The 17,542-nt window shown below is 38.1% G+C and overlaps 1 protein-coding gene across 2 annotated transcripts; it reads left to right on the top strand.

Annotated features, from left to right (window-relative positions):
- The first annotated feature begins 691 nt into the window (after positions 1–691).
- On the top strand, positions 692–16,899 carry hbp1 (HMG-box transcription factor 1). Of its 2 annotated transcripts, none has more exons than XM_079809351.1 (11): positions 692–754; positions 2,023–2,203; positions 2,284–2,497; positions 2,580–2,703; positions 9,724–9,835; positions 10,149–10,264; positions 10,364–10,520; positions 10,669–10,813; positions 12,643–12,921; positions 14,254–14,395; positions 15,744–16,899. In XM_079809351.1, exons 1-11 carry the CDS (start codon positions 740–742, stop codon positions 15,759–15,761), a joined length of 1,503 nt encoding a protein of 500 aa, XP_079665477.1. In that variant the 5' UTR covers positions 692–739; the 3' UTR covers positions 15,762–16,899. The 2 variants fall into 2 exon arrangements, with proteins under 2 accessions (XP_079665477.1, XP_079665478.1); XM_079809352.1 differs by having other exon boundaries at positions 711–754; positions 15,753–16,895.
- The last annotated feature ends 643 nt before the right edge of the window (positions 16,900–17,542 follow it).

The raw sequence follows: 17,542 nt of genomic DNA, 5'->3' as shown, positions 1-17,542 counted from the left end.
AAATCCAGCTATGACGAGGCTGGGAGACCAGCTAAAACCATCCTGATCAGCTAGACCAACACTGACCAGCTAAAACCAGCTAAAAAAGTGTTCAAAACCCCTCTAAAACCAGCTATGACCAGGCTGTGAGACCAGCTAAGACCAACACTGACCAGCTAAAAAAAAGTGTTAAAAACCCCTCTAGAACCAGCCAGAAAAACCAGCTATGACCAAGCTGAAACAAACCAACATCTTAGGCTGGTTTTAGCTGGATTTTTCAGTAGGGTCGTTCATAGAAATGCCATCAAAAATGAAACTTCCTCGTATGGATGTGATATTTTTAGTTTTATATCATTAATTGGGTCCATGACCATAACCTGCATTTATACCTCCAACCAACAGCCATTTCACTTTAAATGAGCTGTAATATTATCCAAACGCGAGGACCAATGCTGTTTTATGTTTGTTTACAACGTCTTAAGACAATACATATCTCAAGACCTCTATTTAACAAAGAAGGAGGGTCTTTCATTAAAAAATATGCCGTGCCAACCAATGAAATGCGCGGCTGATGTAACGGGCATGCAGAACTGGCCAATCACAAACACAATAACAAACCCATCCATGTCTACCCCAGTGTCCAAGCGACTAGCCAATCGCGCTTCGAGCTCACCTAACTGACGTGCGTCTCCACCAATGGGAGGCCAGATCTAAAAGTAATCAGTCCTGCCTTCGCGGAGAATGCCAGAGATACTCGGTAATGGCGACAGGTTTGGTAAGTAAAAAAAAGTTGTTGAAATATTACCTTGAAACGAAACAGTAATGTCAATGAAGTTTATTTTATGTGACTATTTTAGACGGCGACGGTTGTGGCCGTGGGGAGCAAAGCGACTGTCATTCATTGATTCGATCGCAAATGACAACTTTATACTTGATGTTTTTTTTTTCTCGGTGACGTTTGTTGTTTTGCTTGTGGTTTAGTAATTCTCAACCTCACCTTAGCGACGGTAATCAAACACAACCTGTCGTGTTTTCTTAATCAAAACCCAGAAGAAAACAGGGTCTCCATTCATTACACTGGGGGGAAAGGAAGGACTTGATGTACCATGTCTCAACTTGTTGACATTCTTTTGTTTACAGCTCCCACCATTGACATTTGAGCTCAGTTTTACGCATTTATTTAATTATTTCTATATCGATCAAACGTCCAAACGCTGGATGATCTGTATAAGATGTGTTTTTATTAAATACCGTAGTTGTTGATTCATTTTGGCGATTTTTTTTTCAAACAAAGACCTTCATACTGTTATTACAACCCTATTGAAGTCATGTTTCCCGTGTTCGGTTACAACAGCGACATTATTCGTGCTAAAATATCAATTATAAACCAAAACATGTATGCGCTTCCGTACGTTTTGTTCTGCTTTAATTCGCGAGTGCAGAAAAATCTTATTTTCTTCCTGTGTGAAAAACTGAAACCGAGCAAAATGGCCTGAAATGAAGCGTTCCGCTCATAAACACGGACTCATCTTCGATTGAATCGATCGGGGGGACTTCCATCTATTAATCTCACAAGTTATGGTGAAATTTCCAGCGCAATCTATCGCTGTTATTGATCCCCCGTTGTTACGCAGTTATGAATGAATGAGCTGCGCTGCGCATGCGCGAAGTCCCAGAAAGTTTATAAACAAGCCTTGCGTGCAATGCGGGTCACGTGAGCGCGCTTTACAGAAACGGACGCAGTGTGTTTGCTAAAAACAAAACGCGTAATTAAACACGCCAAAATGAACGATTAAAGCCTTTTAAATTCTCTCGTTTAATATACGTGAGCTCAAGCAGTGGCCAAGAACATATTGCACAATACCCCACAGAAAAGGCTGTTAGTTTCGGTTTCCTTCCTCCCTTCATTCATTCCTTCATTCATTCATTCATTCATTCAACACAAAAAGGCCACACGACGCAAAAACAAAGTAAAAGCATATGCTGGTCTGGAAATGACCTACCCATTTTCTTTCACTTTAAACACTTCTCTTGTATTTGCAGCCTTCCCAGCTGACATGTTATAATATGGTGTGGGAAGTGAAAACTCAGTCAGTCCCTCAGAGAGTCCAGCAAGTCCAGTCACAGAGCTCAGGTATGGACGAGGCCTTCGACCTGCTCAAATGCAATGAGCGTCTGCCCTCTTCCCCTGGATGCCCTTCTAACGAGAGCCACATGGAGTATGGTAATTAGGTTTACCACTCACATTTTCATCAAAAAAAAAAAGAAAAACCATTTTTTCACAGACAGTTTCTGTCTGTGCAGATGACCTGCCTGAGCTGCAGGAGGTGCAGGATGACCAGTCGACCCCCGGCGTGTTCCAGCTGGCCCCGGGCGTGTCACATCATGAGGAGGTGCCCGGCGAAGGATGGATTTCCAGGCCAGAGGGCAGCATTTCACACACGAATTGGCTGACCGAGCTGGCCAACATCGCCACGAGCCCTCAAAGCCCCCTGCTCCAGAACGCCCCACACAATCGGTCAGGAAATCCTGGAATACATGCGCATTCATGTAAATTATGCAGCTCAGGCTATACTGATGATGGTGCGTTATCTTTACAGGTCTTCTCCTGTCCACATCTTCTCCAGCAGTAGCAGTTTACATTCCTACGCTAGACCCCCTCTGTCTTCCAGCAGCGCCCCCAGCCCTGCCCGCAGCCACATGAGAGAGCGCCGCCGCACCAGGGTACACAAACACAAACACTAATAATCAGGTTTAACGGGAATGTGGAAACTCAATTTACCGGCCATGAAACGTATTTATATTATTAAATGTATATATATATTAGGGCTGGGTATTGACACAAATTTCACAATTCGATTCGATTCACAAGTTATTCACGATTATTTTGGATATGTATCAGGTATAATACATGGAACATTTTCTCAAGGAAAACTAATTTCTGAACTAATGTTGTAAACTATGGGAGTCAGTTGATTCTACATTAGCCTACTAATACTGAAGGTAAAAATTAACTGATTTGTACACTCTAAAAAAAAAAAGGTTCTATATGGCACCAAAAATGGTTCTTGGCTCGTAATCATAGGGGAACCTTTTTTAGTGCTATATAGCACCAATTTTGGTGCTTCAGTGGTTCTTCAGCGGTTCTTCAGAGGTTCTTCAGAGGTTCTTCAGCGGTTCTTCAGAGGTTCTTCACCGGTTCTTTGACTAAGGTGCTATATAGCACCTCTGAAGAACCGCTGAAGAACCACTGAAGCACCAAAATTGGTGCTATATAGCACTAAAAAAGGTTCCCCTATGATTACGAGCCTTTTTTTTTAGAGTGTATACAAACACTTAAATGACACAGTTTTAAAAAACTTAATATTAACTTAAAGTTAAAATAATTAACTTAAGTTAAAATAATATTAACTTTACAATTACATAATCATAATTCCACTCCAATTAGTTAAAAAAACAAAAAAACATTTAAAGGGTGGATTTATTCATACACACATGCATTACATTTTGAAGAACATTAAAAATGACAATTAATATCCTATTTAATATGGTGCATATAATTAGCAAAATGCTCCTCTCTAGAGTTATTTTTTCTAGCTGACTAACGAGTTTATGGACACTGGATATGGTTTTTCTGAGGTAACTGTGACATTGTTTACTTGTAAGCCGTTTTACTGACATCTTTCTGCGGTTGAAACACTGATTGAGCGATTCTGTGACATGATACGGGTTTCGGTAAGTTTTCCTGTATCTTTTAACACACTTCAGAAGCTCATTTGTGTTTATTTCGCGCTGTTACTGGTATTAAGGCGGAAGAGAAGATCCGTTCATGTTTGCTCCGTGCTGCCGGTTCTCTTGAGCTGAGCTGCGGCAGAGCGATCTCACGCCAAAACGGTATTTATGTTTTTGAATTTCGTAAAAAAAATAGACTTAATTTGAAATCTGAGACTTTGTTTCATATCAATAGTAATAAAGCACAAAGATTATTGCGATTTATTGGATGGGAGGCGCGCTAAAATGTTTATTTTATTCATGAACTGAAAACAGGATGACTAATCGATTCTTGGGATTTAAGAATCGATATTGTTTTGTAAAAGTGAGAATCGATTAAAATCGAGAAATCAATATTTTTTACCCAGCCCTAATATATATATAGTATATTAAGTGCGTAAAAAAACCTGCGCAACCTGGAATTATCAGAAATGGACAGGCCTATAATAATATTAATTTTTAAAGGTGCAGTGTGTAAATTTTGCGAATTGCACCCGCCCACCGCTCACCCCTCCCTTTCAAAGCACATAGAGAAGCTACGGTGGCCGACACAGGACAAAGATGTCGTCTGAGACAGCAGAGCTAGCGCTCTGTAGAGCAGTTTGTCCGTTTAGGGCTACAGTAGAAACATGGCGGCGCAAAATGGCGGCTTCACTGTAAGGGGACCCGCGGTGTGTGTAGATAGAAATGGCTCATTCTAATGGTGCGTTCACACCAGACGCGAACGAAGCGCTAAGCACGAGTGATTTACATGTTAAGTCAATGCAAAGATGCGAATAGACATTGACGTGAATTGAGTGTTTCGGGCATTTGATGCGCGTAACGCGTGAATCACGCGAGTTGAAAAATCGGAACTTTGCCGGATATTTGCGTCATGCTAACCAATCAGGAGCTTGCTCTAGTAGTGATGACAATGAGGACAAAATCATATGTGGATAACCGGAGCTGTACGTACTTTATAGAAACAGGAATAAAAAGGATTGTGCTTGGAAGAAAGTGAGTGAGGAGTCTGGTAAAGTTGTAAAAAGCACTCTTTACTCAATTTGAGCTATATATATATATATATATATTAGTGGTGGGCATCGATTAAAAAAAATTAACTAATTAATCACACTTTTTTCTGTAATTAATCGCGATTAATCGCAAGTTTTTAATATTTTACGTTTTTAATATTTTGATATTGTAATAATTTCAGTTACTCTCCAAATTAATGTATAAACAATTTAAAGACAGCATATTTTAAATATGTGTTGTATTGTCATATTTTTATGAATGAAGGCCAGTATCACTGATACTAAAGTGTCTATGAAACATTAATGACGTTACATTACAGTATAACTGAAAGCTCCCAATTTCAACATTTATTAGGCTCTAAAAAAACAACTTTTAATTTAAGTGAACTTAAAACAATCTTTACATAAACCCAAAATAATAAATGTTATATTCACCCATGGCCTTCCCTGTTAGACATATACAGAAATGTAATAGTTATCTTTCTTAACTGCATAAATAATAAATTAAATATAGATGAATCATCATTAAAGCTAAAATTTTCTCTCTTCCCGTTGTTCTTTGATGAACATTAATGACAGGCATCATCAGTGCTCCTGTCACTTTAAGAACAGCCGCGGATCTCACGCGCTGTCCCGCGCATCTCATTTCCTCACAACTCTTTAAGTTCATTTAAGACATTATTTAACTAATTTAAGACTCCTAATATGAGAATACTCAAAATCCTTTGTGTTATTGTTTGTTCAAGAGCAAAAGAGAACTCGATGTGAGCAGGAAACTGACGCGAGTCTATCTATGCGTCGAGTGTGTGTGTGTGTGTGTGTGTGTGTGTTTGTGTGTGTCCTGATTAGCTGACATGAGACGCATCCATACAGACAGGACACTGACACACACACACACACACACACACACACACACACACACACACACACACACACACACACACACACACACACACACACACAGGACATTGGCATACAGCGCGTTCGCTTGTGTCTTGTCACGCTTGGAAGCATTTACATGAATAAGAGCGTCATCATGTAACGCTAAGCAAAAATGGATATAAAAACGGACGCTGCGTTATTTGCGTTAAATATTTTAATTGCGTTAAGCTGAAAAAATTAATCGCCCGCGTTAACGCGTTAATTTGCCCAGCCCTAATATATATATATATATATATATATATATATATATATTAGGGCTGGGCAAATTAACGCGTTAACGCGGGCGATTAATTTTTTCAGCTTAACGCATTAAAAATATTTAACGCAAATAACGCAGCGTCCGTTTTTATATCCATTTTTGCTTAGCGTTACATGATCATCACGCTCTTATTCATGTAAATGCTTCCAAGCGTGACAAGACACAAGCGAACGCGCTGTATGCCAATGTCCTGTGTGTGTGTGTCAGTGTCCTGTCTGTGTGGATGCGTCTCATGTCAGCTAATCAAGGGACACACACACACACACTCGACGCATAGATAGACTCGTGTCAGTTTCCTGCTCACATCGAGTTCTCTTTTGCTCTTGAACAAACAATAACACAGAGGATTTTGAATATTCTCATATTAGGAGTCTTAAATTAGTTAAATAACGTCTTAAATGAACTTAAGGAGTTGTGAGGAAATGAGATGCGCGGGACAGCGCGTGAGATCCGCGGCTGTTCTTAAAGTGACAGTAGCACTGATGATGATGTCATTAATGTTCATCAAAGAACAACGGGAACAGAGAAAATTTTAGCTTTAATGATGATTCATCTATATTTAATTTATTATTTATGCAGTTAAGAAAGATAACTATTACATTTCTGTATATGTCTAACAGGGAAGGCCATGGGTAAATATAACATTTATTATTTTGGGTTTATGTAAAGATTGTTTTAAGTTCACTTAAATTAAAAGTAGTTTTTTTAAGGCCTAATAAATGTTGAAATTGGGAGCTTTCAGTTATACTGTAATGTAACGTCATTAATGTTTCATAGACACTTTAGTATCAGTGATACTGGCCTTCATTCATAAAAATATGACAATACAACACATATTTAAAATATGCTGTCTTTAAATTGTTTATACATTAATTTGGAGAGTAACTGAAATTATTACAATATCAAAATATTAAAAATGTAAAAAATTAAAAACTTGCGATTAATTACAGAAAAAAAGTGCGATTAATTAGTTAATTTTTTTAATCGATGCCCTGCACTAATATATATATATATTTGAGACTACAAGCTAGCTAAAGCTGACAAATTGAGCTTATTCGCCATATTTAAAAAAAAAAAATCCATGTCAGCCAAGCCCCTTCCATGACGCGATTTTGCATCTGTTGTGAAGCGAATGTCAGTTATGGATATTATATTGCATTTCTGTCAATAGATCCTCATATATACTACACACTGCACCTTTAATTAAGAAAACACGCAGAATAAAAAAATTATTATATTAACATATCGCCTATTATATTTTATTGCGCGCGATGGTGCCTATAGACAGCAAGCATTCGAATCAAGTTTATCAATAAATGATAAAAGAATATACCGTATACATTTTTTTTTCTATCACATCCAATAGTCTTTTAAAGCCATTCACTGAGTGTTTATTTTTTTAAATTAATATTTGTATATAATAATTATTATTAGGCTATTATTGGTTAAATTTTGTAAAATAAATGTATTGTTATGTGTGTTAAAGTAAATATTTTGTAAATACTGATCATGCCAATAAAGTTTCGACTGTATTTCTGTAGCTCCCTATTACATATATACACATGTAATAGGCTAATAATAATAATAATAATAAATAAAGACTAGATTGGTGAATAGATTTAAAAGGCTGTGAGATGTTTTCTTGTAGGCCTATATTATTTTATGTTCTTACATATTTTATAATTTATTGATAATAACGAACTTCATTCGAATGCTTGCTGTCTATAGACACCATTGCACGCAATACAATTTAATAGCCAATACGTTAATATAATCATTTCTTAATTTGCGCTTTTTCTTAAAGCTGCACTATGTAAAAATTTTTTCAGTAAAATATCCAAAAAACCTCAAGGCCAGTGTTATATATTTTGTTCAGTTGAGCACTTACAACATCCCAAATGTTTCCAACTATTTGTAAATCAGGAGAAAATTGCTATTTTAACCGAGGATCCGGGACGTGTGAGGGAGTCGCCTGTCGATGACATCATATCTGCGTTACTCTCGGTTTCTGGTTTTATTTTGCAGAAACGCTTTACTCTCTTGGTTAGAAAAGTATATCGTTCCCTCAACATAAGAGCTTTACAAAATGATGTCATTACCTCGACAAAATGATCTTGTGGCCACGACAAAATTGGCAACTTGACTTGTCTAAAATGTAAACGCGCTCTTTTATGTTGCTCTGTACACATACTGTGGATTCTGAAAAGTCTTTTCTGTAATGTTTTTTTTGTTCATGGGTGCTTTGGTGTGCATAAATGTATGAGTTATAAGGACTCCTTATATCATTTGGTTATTTGATGTCCTTTTTGAGTCTCAGAGTGTCGTTTGTGAAAATCATCCGTTAGTCTGACTTTGCTGGATATAGCAAATGATGACAAAATGAACGTTAAACAAGATATATGGTGTGTGTGCTATTAATCTCAAACTTATCGTGACATTACGCATACACTATATATATACAGCACTCTGTAAAGTCTCCTCCAGCACATCCCAAAGACTTGAATTTAAGATCCCTCTCAACCATTCTCTCACAATCCAAGCCTGATGAATCTTGACATTGTCATCCTGGAATATGGCCATGATGTGTCTTCTTTCATGGTTGTTTAAGAAATAAAAAGCTACACACTCCATCCATCAGGGTTAGAAGAACTGATGCCAAACATATAACATAATAAATCACTGCTATAATGATCCAATCAGAGACTCTTAAAGGGTTAGTTCACCCAAAAATGAAAATTCTGTCATTAATTCCTCACCCTCATGTCGTTCGACACCCGTAAGACCTCCGTTCATCTTCAGAACACAAATGAAGATATTTTTGTTGAAAGCTGATGCTGAGAAAGGCTTCAGACAGGCCTCCATTTGCATTCAGTACATTTACACTCCCAAGACCCATAAAAGGCACTTAAAACGTCGTTACAAAGTCCATCTCACCACAGTGACTCTACAATAATTTTACGATGCGACGACAATAGTTTTTGTGCGCAAAAAAAATCTAAATAACACCAGCTTGTTCTTGTCTTCCGTGTGTGTCTCCACGACGCATGCGCGAGAATATGACGCAGATCCGGCGTTCGGACACATGACCCAGAAGCGATTTGTTTACAAGCAGAGGAAGATGCGCATGTCTAAGCTGTTGAATTCTACATTGATTGTGCTTTAGGTCTCGGCGTAGTGCTCAAAATGGGGTTAAAGTGTGCATTTCATGGATTCCCGAACGCCGGATCTGCGTCATATTCTCGCGCATGCGTCGTGGAGGCACACACGGAAGACAAGAACAAGTTGGATAAATGTGTTATTTTGATTTTTTTTTTGCGCACAAAAACTATTGTCGTCGCATCGTAAAATTATTGTAGAGTCACTGTGGTGAGATGGACTTTGTAACGACGTTTTAAGTGCCTTTTAAGGGTCTTGGGAGTGTAAATGTACTGAATGCCAATGGAGGCCTGTCTGAAGCCTTTCTCAGCATCAGCTTTACACTAAAATATCTTCATTTGTGTTCTGAAGATGAACGGAGGTCTTACGGGTGTCCAACGACATGAGGGTGAGTAATTAATGACAGAATTTTCATTTTTGGGTGAACTAACCCTTTAAGTCCAAACATTGACTTTTTTGACTGAAAGCATGCAGTAAGTTGCGGTTATTAATAAAGTTAGCGGCCACATGGCCTGTAACCCAGTCTTTTAATTCACTGTGGCAGTTAAAGAGTAAATGGGATATAGTATAAACCTTTGAGGCTGTTTTGTGTGCGTTTTACAGGCCAGTAGCGAGTCGGAGTCTGGCATTTTCTGTATGTCGTCTCTGTCCGATGATGACGACCTGGGATGGTCCCACTCCTGGCCCTCCACTGCCTGGCACTGTTTCCTGAAAGGTAAAGACACACACAGATAAAGTGTTATCTGAACAAAATAACAGCTGATATCGTGATGGCAGTCCTTTAATCACTGATTTAGAGAAGTGTGGTGAACAGCACCTTCTGCTGTTACAAATGCAGAGCAGCAGGAGTAAAAGAGGAAAACAGGCGTGTCTCTGGGTCACAGGAGGGACAAGAAGTCCTGAGAACACATTCTCACGCCCTCTCCATTTGACTTAGATGTAGTTTGATTTGAATAAAAGTAAAAATACTTGTGATATGTGGGTGTCACCAAACTTTTATCACTGTGCTATCCGTCTTTTCCCTCCAGGAACACGTTTACGCTTCCACAAAGGTCCGAACGTGGAGTGGCAGGATGCAGAGGATGTGACGGAGTCGGAGGAAGATTCTGATGACGAGGGAGAAACACAGTCCAAACCGGTGAAGGTAATGATGTGCACATGAGCCCTGTGATTATTCATCTTCCAAGTATGCATTGAAAAATCTTACTGCCACTATAGTAATTGAAGTTGGTTTGTCTTGCAGAGTTATGGCTCTGATGGTCTAAAGCTGGTGGTCTTTGAGGACAGTGTGTCTTTCGGACAGTCTGTCCTGAAGTTAACCTTTGACCCTGGTTCCCCTGAAGCAGGGCTTCTGACCGCTGAGTGCAGATTGGACCATCCGTTTTTTGTGAAAAATAAAGGTAAATGTTTTTTTTACGCAGTTAACAGATCAATGTGATTTCAGAAGATTATTCTAACAGTGTGTGTGTGTGTGTGTGTGTGTGTGTGTGTGTGTGTGTGTGTGTGTGTGTGTGTGTGTGTGTGTGTGTGTGTGTGTGTGTGTGTTAGGGTGGTCGTCTTTCTATCCGAGCCTTACCGTTGTACAGCACGGCATTCCCTGCTATGACATGCAGGTTGGAGACTTGTGTCTGCCGCCAGGACACCGTGACGCCATCAACTGCGACGACTCTGTCGTTTTTGACACTTTTAGGAGGTACTAGCGTTCACTAATTTTCCTTCATTTCAATAAAGATTAAATCAAATATTAGATCAAAGTAATACAAATATTAGATGAAATATTGGCAACTAACTGAAATTAATTTGAAGTATTAAGTACTAAAATGACTAAAACTGGAATAAAAAAAACATATACTTATGTTGATTGGGATATTTGTTTGTTCCTTATTGTTTTCCGCCATTGTGTTATAATGAACTTACTGCATATGTATCTCCTTTTTTATTAATAATTATTATTATTACTAATATTATTATTATTCTTTGGTTTGATTTTGTTTTGTTTATGACTGGTTGTTTTTGATTGATCTGGGCATTATTAAAATATTTTTTTAAAGTTATAAATGAAAAAAAAAAACTAATAAAAATTACAAAAGTTCACATCAAAATGACTAAAATGGTGAAAATATAATATTAAAAGGTAATTCAAAATATTAATAAATATTATAATTGTATATCAATAATACTAAAATAACACTGGGAGGTAAAAACAAACGTAAAGTATTTGAGTGAAAGTGTCCAGGTCAAAAATGTGGTTATATCATATGTGATGAAAACAGCCCATTGTTTTAGACATTCAATTTTTTTTCATTATGATATTTTTTTTTGACAAAATTAATGTCTTTTTTTTCTGTAAGGGTGTTTAACAAATTAATGGCAATAAAACAAATACAACCATAATGTATTAATACTAAATTATAATAATATATCGGTAACACTTTACAATAAGGCCTCATTTTTTAACATTAGTCAATGCATTAACTAACAATGAACAATATATTTTTTTACAGCATTTATTGTTCAATTATTGTTAAATGTTCATGTTAGTTCTCAGTGCATTAACTAATGTTAACCGATACAACTTTTAACCTTTAAAAATGTATTAGCAAATATTGAGATTAACATTAAATAAGATTAATAAATGCTTTAGAAGTATTTTTCATTGTTAGTTCATGTTAACTAATGTAGTTAACTAATGAAATCTCGTTGTGAAGTGTTACAATAATTGGGGGTTAATTGACAATTTCAAAATATGATTTAAGCCAGGGGTTTTCAAACTTATGATGCCAAGGACCCCCAAATATGACGAACCTTTATGAGGGACCCCCTTCCTAAAATCCATCTATTTTTATGTACGAAAAAACATTTAAACTGTTAGATAAATAGTAAGTGTGACATTATAAATACAACATTGTTTCCCAACCTAAATTGGCTATTAATGTTGGATGTATAAACTAATCCACTAATACATAATGGATGTATTATTTAATTTTCAATTAAAAATTATTTGTATAAGCAACTTTCACAATAAATGTATGCAAGCAGCGTACGTACTGTGTTAAGAAAACTGCCTTACAACCCCAGTGAGCGAGATAAAGTGGACTATTGAGAGAGAAACTCACTAGAAAGATACAAAGCAAACATATACAATTCTGGAATGTATACGGCAAGAAAAGGGCGAAACATTTAGAAATGAAACCGTTAGAATATTCGGTAGACTTTATCTATTTTTGCTTTGTCTTTTTATTTTCTGAAATTTTCTGGGACCCCTTAGAACCTTCTGGAGGACCCCGGATCCCAGTTTGAAAACCCCTGATTTAAGCAACACAATTTTTTTTCTTATTTAATGTGATATATAACCTAATTTAATACTTGTTTGCAACTAGTATCTTATTCATTTTTAGTTAATTTTAGTTTAGATTTTCTAGATTTAGTAATAATAATAACAACATAGATACATCATTTCTGACATAAGAACTTAGACTTGGCGCGTGTAACATCTTGACTGTTTTCTCGCCCTTCACACAGTTATGACTTCACTCCTCTCGACTCTTCTGCCGTGTACGTTTTGAGCAGCATGGCACGCCAGCGCCGGGCGTCCCAGTCCAGTGGGGGCGCTGTGAGTCCCGACTGTGAGGCCCTCGGCTCCTCCCACCACTCCACCAGCAGCAAATCACAGCGCAGCCACGCCTCAGGGAGCTCTGGAGCCACACCCACAAAGTGCAAGCGGCCAATGAATGCCTTCATGCTTTTTGCCAAGAAGTACAGGGTGGAATACACACAGATGTACCCCGGCAAAGACAACAGGTGTGTGGATGTGGAGCTGTCTTGATGTCTGTTTCCTACATAGGCAGCATCCCAACTAAAATGGGACAAAATAGTTCATTGAAGAGAGAAAAAAACATTAGGCTAAAATGAGTTTATTATGTGTTGTAAACAGGGCTCCGAACCGGTTCAAGGAACGAAAACGAAAACCGGAAACAAACTAAATTTTAAGAGGAACAAAAACGGAAACGAAATCAAAATCAATTTGAATCGTTCTGAACAGAAACGTTAATTTGAAATGACCATTAACCGGTTAATAATGTTATTTTATCGTTCTCTTTAATATTTTAATTTGGCAGTGACCAATCATGAATAGAGTAGTCCAGCATGTGACATTGACGGATCAAGCGTGAGTGAAATGCCCGCGCACCATCATCTATGAATCTACCGGTACGCAAGTCAGTGTAGAGCGTGCATTTACATGCCTCAAGTACATTTCTTTCCCCGCTGAGGTCTACTATGAATGTGCAGGTATTGCAGGACATTCTTTTCGAACGTTTATATAAGCAGTTTGGACTTTAAGCTCAAATAGACTGATTTAGGCTAGTTTATGGATTTTGTTTAAGCCTGTCCAAGCAGGCTATAGCATCTATCAAACATTTGTCCTATAGTCTTTCAGATTGCCAATACAGGACAGGTCAATGTTTTCTATATAGACGGTTGATGCTTCGTATTAAATGGTATGTTATATTGCATTAAATGATCGAGCTTTATTAGCTGACTGAATTTGATTATGTGATGCAAGGACGTGTTGCGCAGTGTTTGCTTTGAAATTAGCAGTTGACGGTGCATTAATGGTTATCCAGTTTATTTATTCTTTATTCATACATTTTTTAAAACAAGTCGTGTTGAAAAAAAGTTATGTAACGTTACAAAGAATGTTATCACTCTTCTGAAAATAATTCGGCATAAGAGGCCACTGTCGATTGTCTAACGCTCCATTAAAACAGGTCCGCTGTTTATGCTTTGTAATTAATGCATGTATTTCTGTTGTGGTTTTAAAAATGTTATGAAATAAATATTCAAGTTTAATTACCATGCGTTATATTATTATTGAGTGAAAATAAGTCTATTTATACATATTTGTTTAAAGTATAGGCTAAATTAAAATAACGTTATTAACCGGTATTTTTTCAAATCAAACCGTTTTCGGAACAGTAATGTTTATTGAGGAACACAAAAACGGAAACGCTTTAATATCGATTCTGCTCGGAGTGAACCGATTGATATTTTTTTCCGTTTTTAAGCCCTGGTTGTAAACATGCTGACTACCTTAATTTCTCTTTCTCTTATAATTGTGTCTAATTTACTCAGAGCTATCAGCGTGATTCTGGGCGATAAATGGAAGAAGATGAAAAACGAGGAAAGGAGGCTGTACACCATGGAAGCCAAAGCTCTGGCCGAGGAGCAGAAACGTCTCAACCCTGACTGCTGGAAACGCAAGAGAACAAACTCGGTTAGCATTTTTGAATTTAATATCGTGAATCTGTTTTTTAAAGATAAAATTGGACTTACATTATATTGCCAAAAGTATTGGGACGCCCCTCCAAATCATTGAATTCAGGTGTTCCACTCACTTCATGGCCACAGGTGTATAAATCAAGCACTAGACCTGCAGACGCTTCTACAGACATTAGTGAGAGAATGTGTGGCTCTCAGGAGCTCAGAGAGAACTCAAGCGTGGGGCCGTGATTGGTTGACACTAGTGCAATAAGGCCATTCGGGACATTTCCTCACTACTAAATATCCCACGCTCTACTGTTAGTGGTGTTATAACAAAGTGGAAGCAATTGGGAGCAACAGCAACTCAGCCATGAAGTGTTAGGCCACGTAAAATCACAGAGTGGGGTCAGCGCATGCTGAGGGTCACAGAAGTCGCCAACTTTCTGCAGAGTCAACAGCTACAGACCTCCAAACTTCTGTGGCCTTCAGATGAGCTCAAGATCAGTGTGTAGAGCTTCATGGAATGGGTTTCCATGGCCGAGCAGCTCATCCAAGCCTTACATCACCAAGTGGGGATGCAGTGGGGTAAAGCGCGCCGCCACTGGACTCTAGAGCAGTGGAGACGTGTTCTCTGGAGTGACCAATCACGCTTCTCTGTCTGGCAATCCCATGGACGAGTCTGGGTTTGGTGGTTGCCAGGAGAACGAGACTTGCCTGACTGCATTGTGCCAAGTGTAAAGTTTGGTGGAGGGGGATTATGGTGTAGGGTTGTTTTTCAGGGGTTGGGCTTGGCCCCTCAGTTCCAGTGAAAGGAACTCTTAATGCTTCAGCATACCAAGACATTTTGGACAATTTCACACTCCCAAATTATTGGGAAAAGTTTGGGGACGGCCCTTTCCTGTCCCAACATGACCAGTGCACAAAGCGTCGCTCCATAAAGACATGGATGAGCGAGGAAGTTTGGTGTGGAGGAACTTGAGTCCTGACCTCAACCCGATAGAACAACTTTGGGATGAATTAGAGCGGAGACTGAGAGCCAGGCCTTCTCGTCCAACATCAGTGCCTGACCTCACAAATGCGCTTCTAGAAGAATCCCCATAAACACACTCCTAAACCTTGTGGAAAGCCTTCCCAGAAGAGCTGAAGCTGTTATAGATGCAAAAGGTGGGCCGACTCCATATTAAACCCTACGGATTAAGAATGGGATGCCATTAAAGGTCATGAGCATCTAAAGGCAGGCGTCCCAAAACTTTTGGCAATATAGCGTACCTTGACTTTGTTAAAAGAACTGTCAGCATTTTCACTGGCTCATTAGGAATTTGAGATTGATCGTTAAAACATATTCCTCTCCATTTCGCAAGGGCTCTCAGCAGAACTAGCCTGAGGATCGTCACGAAATCACGAACTGGACAGCAGGAGATGGACACCGACACACATTCTCTCAGAAGAATGATAAACCGCAACTGTGATGCAACACGCACTTGCTTTAGGAAAAAAACAACAACAAATAAAATTAGCTAATTACAACGATACGTCTTTGCGAGAAGAATTGCGAAAGAATGACATTTTTAAAAATATATGAACGAAAGGCAAATCATGATATAATTATATGCGATATAAAAAAATGTAATCTAGTACAACTAACAGTGCTTATGTATTTTTCTTATCCTTTCAAAAATGACGAAAATGCCTTACTCTTCCAAAGCAAGACAACGCTCAGTTCTTCTATCAGGTAATTTCGTATTTCTAGGCTTGAAAGGTGCAACCCTGTGGTGCTATTTTACTGAGGCCGAAGGAGCGCTATATATACAAATAATGTCTATTTTTAAATGTAAAAAGGGGAAATTTAGATCGTAGCTTGTTTTTTCAGCTGTTCATATTAATTATATTTGTATAACTCAACTTATTGCACAGACTCAAATGTATTGCAAGCGGACGAATGCTGTTGAACTGCGTATTCGTCGGCGTGCTGGAAAGTGGTCGAATTTGATATGACACCAGTCCAGCCTAGGCCATATTCAGTGTGTGTGTCTGCGCAGTTGTGCGCAGGTGTGTGTGTCTATCCATAAGGCCATATTGTACATGGATAGAGTCCCACACGCAAGCACACAAGTACAACGAAACACACGTTGTCACACACAGCACTTCAGGGCCATGCCTTCACTGTAAGTGTTCTTGTTTTTGCACTTTATATTCATATATAACCTTATACAACCAATAAATGTATACAAGCTGAAATGCTGTGTAAAAAAAAAATATATATCTTGATAAGATGTATCCTTTGACACAATCATGGCCAAACGGAGCAGCTGAGTGTTGCGCTTTGTGTTTGCCATTGGATTGCATTACAAATACATTTTTTGTTAATATTGTACAGGTCAACGTTCCCATCCATTTCTTGCACAAACTATTCTTGTATCATATTATAAATAAAATGTTAAACTCGCTACCCTAAACATGTGCACCCTTTCTTTTGTGTCTCCTGACGAAAAATAAATCAATTCAACATGAACAATGTGATTAATGTGATGTTGACAACCACAGTAAGTCATTTTATACTTAAAGGGATAGTTCACCCAAAAATTACATTTCTTTCAATTACTCACCCTCATATGTCGTTCCAAAGCTGTAAGACTTTTTGGCGAAATCTCTAAAAACATGTAAACATCATTGCAACTTTCAAGGCCCAGAAAGGTAGTAAAAACATCATAAAAATCATCCATGCAACTCCAGTGGTTCAACCTTAATGTTATTATTGCGAACTTCTTTTGTTTCTTGAAGTAGAGACCAGGAGAACTTGGATAGGTTTTTTCAGCAGGATTGTTTATTGAGAAAAACGTGCTGTCTTTCCGCTGAGGTCATCAAGTCTCACTAAAGGAGTTGTACATTGTAATTGATCTACATTTCAGGGGGAGGGATTATACAGCAGGGGAGGAGACACTCTGAACAATACAATGCAAATGTTGTATAGGTAAAAGGACACACCCTACATAACTGTGTCACCCGTCCAGATTCAATCAGCATAACAGTGTCATTCAAATGCATAGATGCTAATCCAAACACTCAAGGGCTCCAAGAGCCATCAAAGTCAAATGGTGCTCATTTTACTTACAATGAAGAGAACAGGAACTGCCCGGGAAGATACAGGTTTTGGGAAACC

Source organism: Gobio gobio (genome assembly GCF_949357685.1).
Source record: "Gobio gobio genome assembly, chromosome: 25".
Taxonomy (NCBI): Eukaryota; Metazoa; Chordata; class Actinopteri; order Cypriniformes; family Gobionidae; genus Gobio; species Gobio gobio.
This window is presented reverse-complemented; position numbering and strand designations above follow the sequence as displayed.

Coding starts and splice junctions, on each gene's coding strand:
- hbp1 (XM_079809351.1), top strand. Junction 10,265..10,363: donor CACAGTCCAAACCGGTGAAG/GTAATGATGTGC, acceptor TTTGTCTTGCAG/AGTTATGGCTCTGATGGTCT. Junction 10,814..12,642: donor GTTTTTGACACTTTTAGGAG/GTACTAGCGTTC, acceptor CCCTTCACACAG/TTATGACTTCACTCCTCTCG.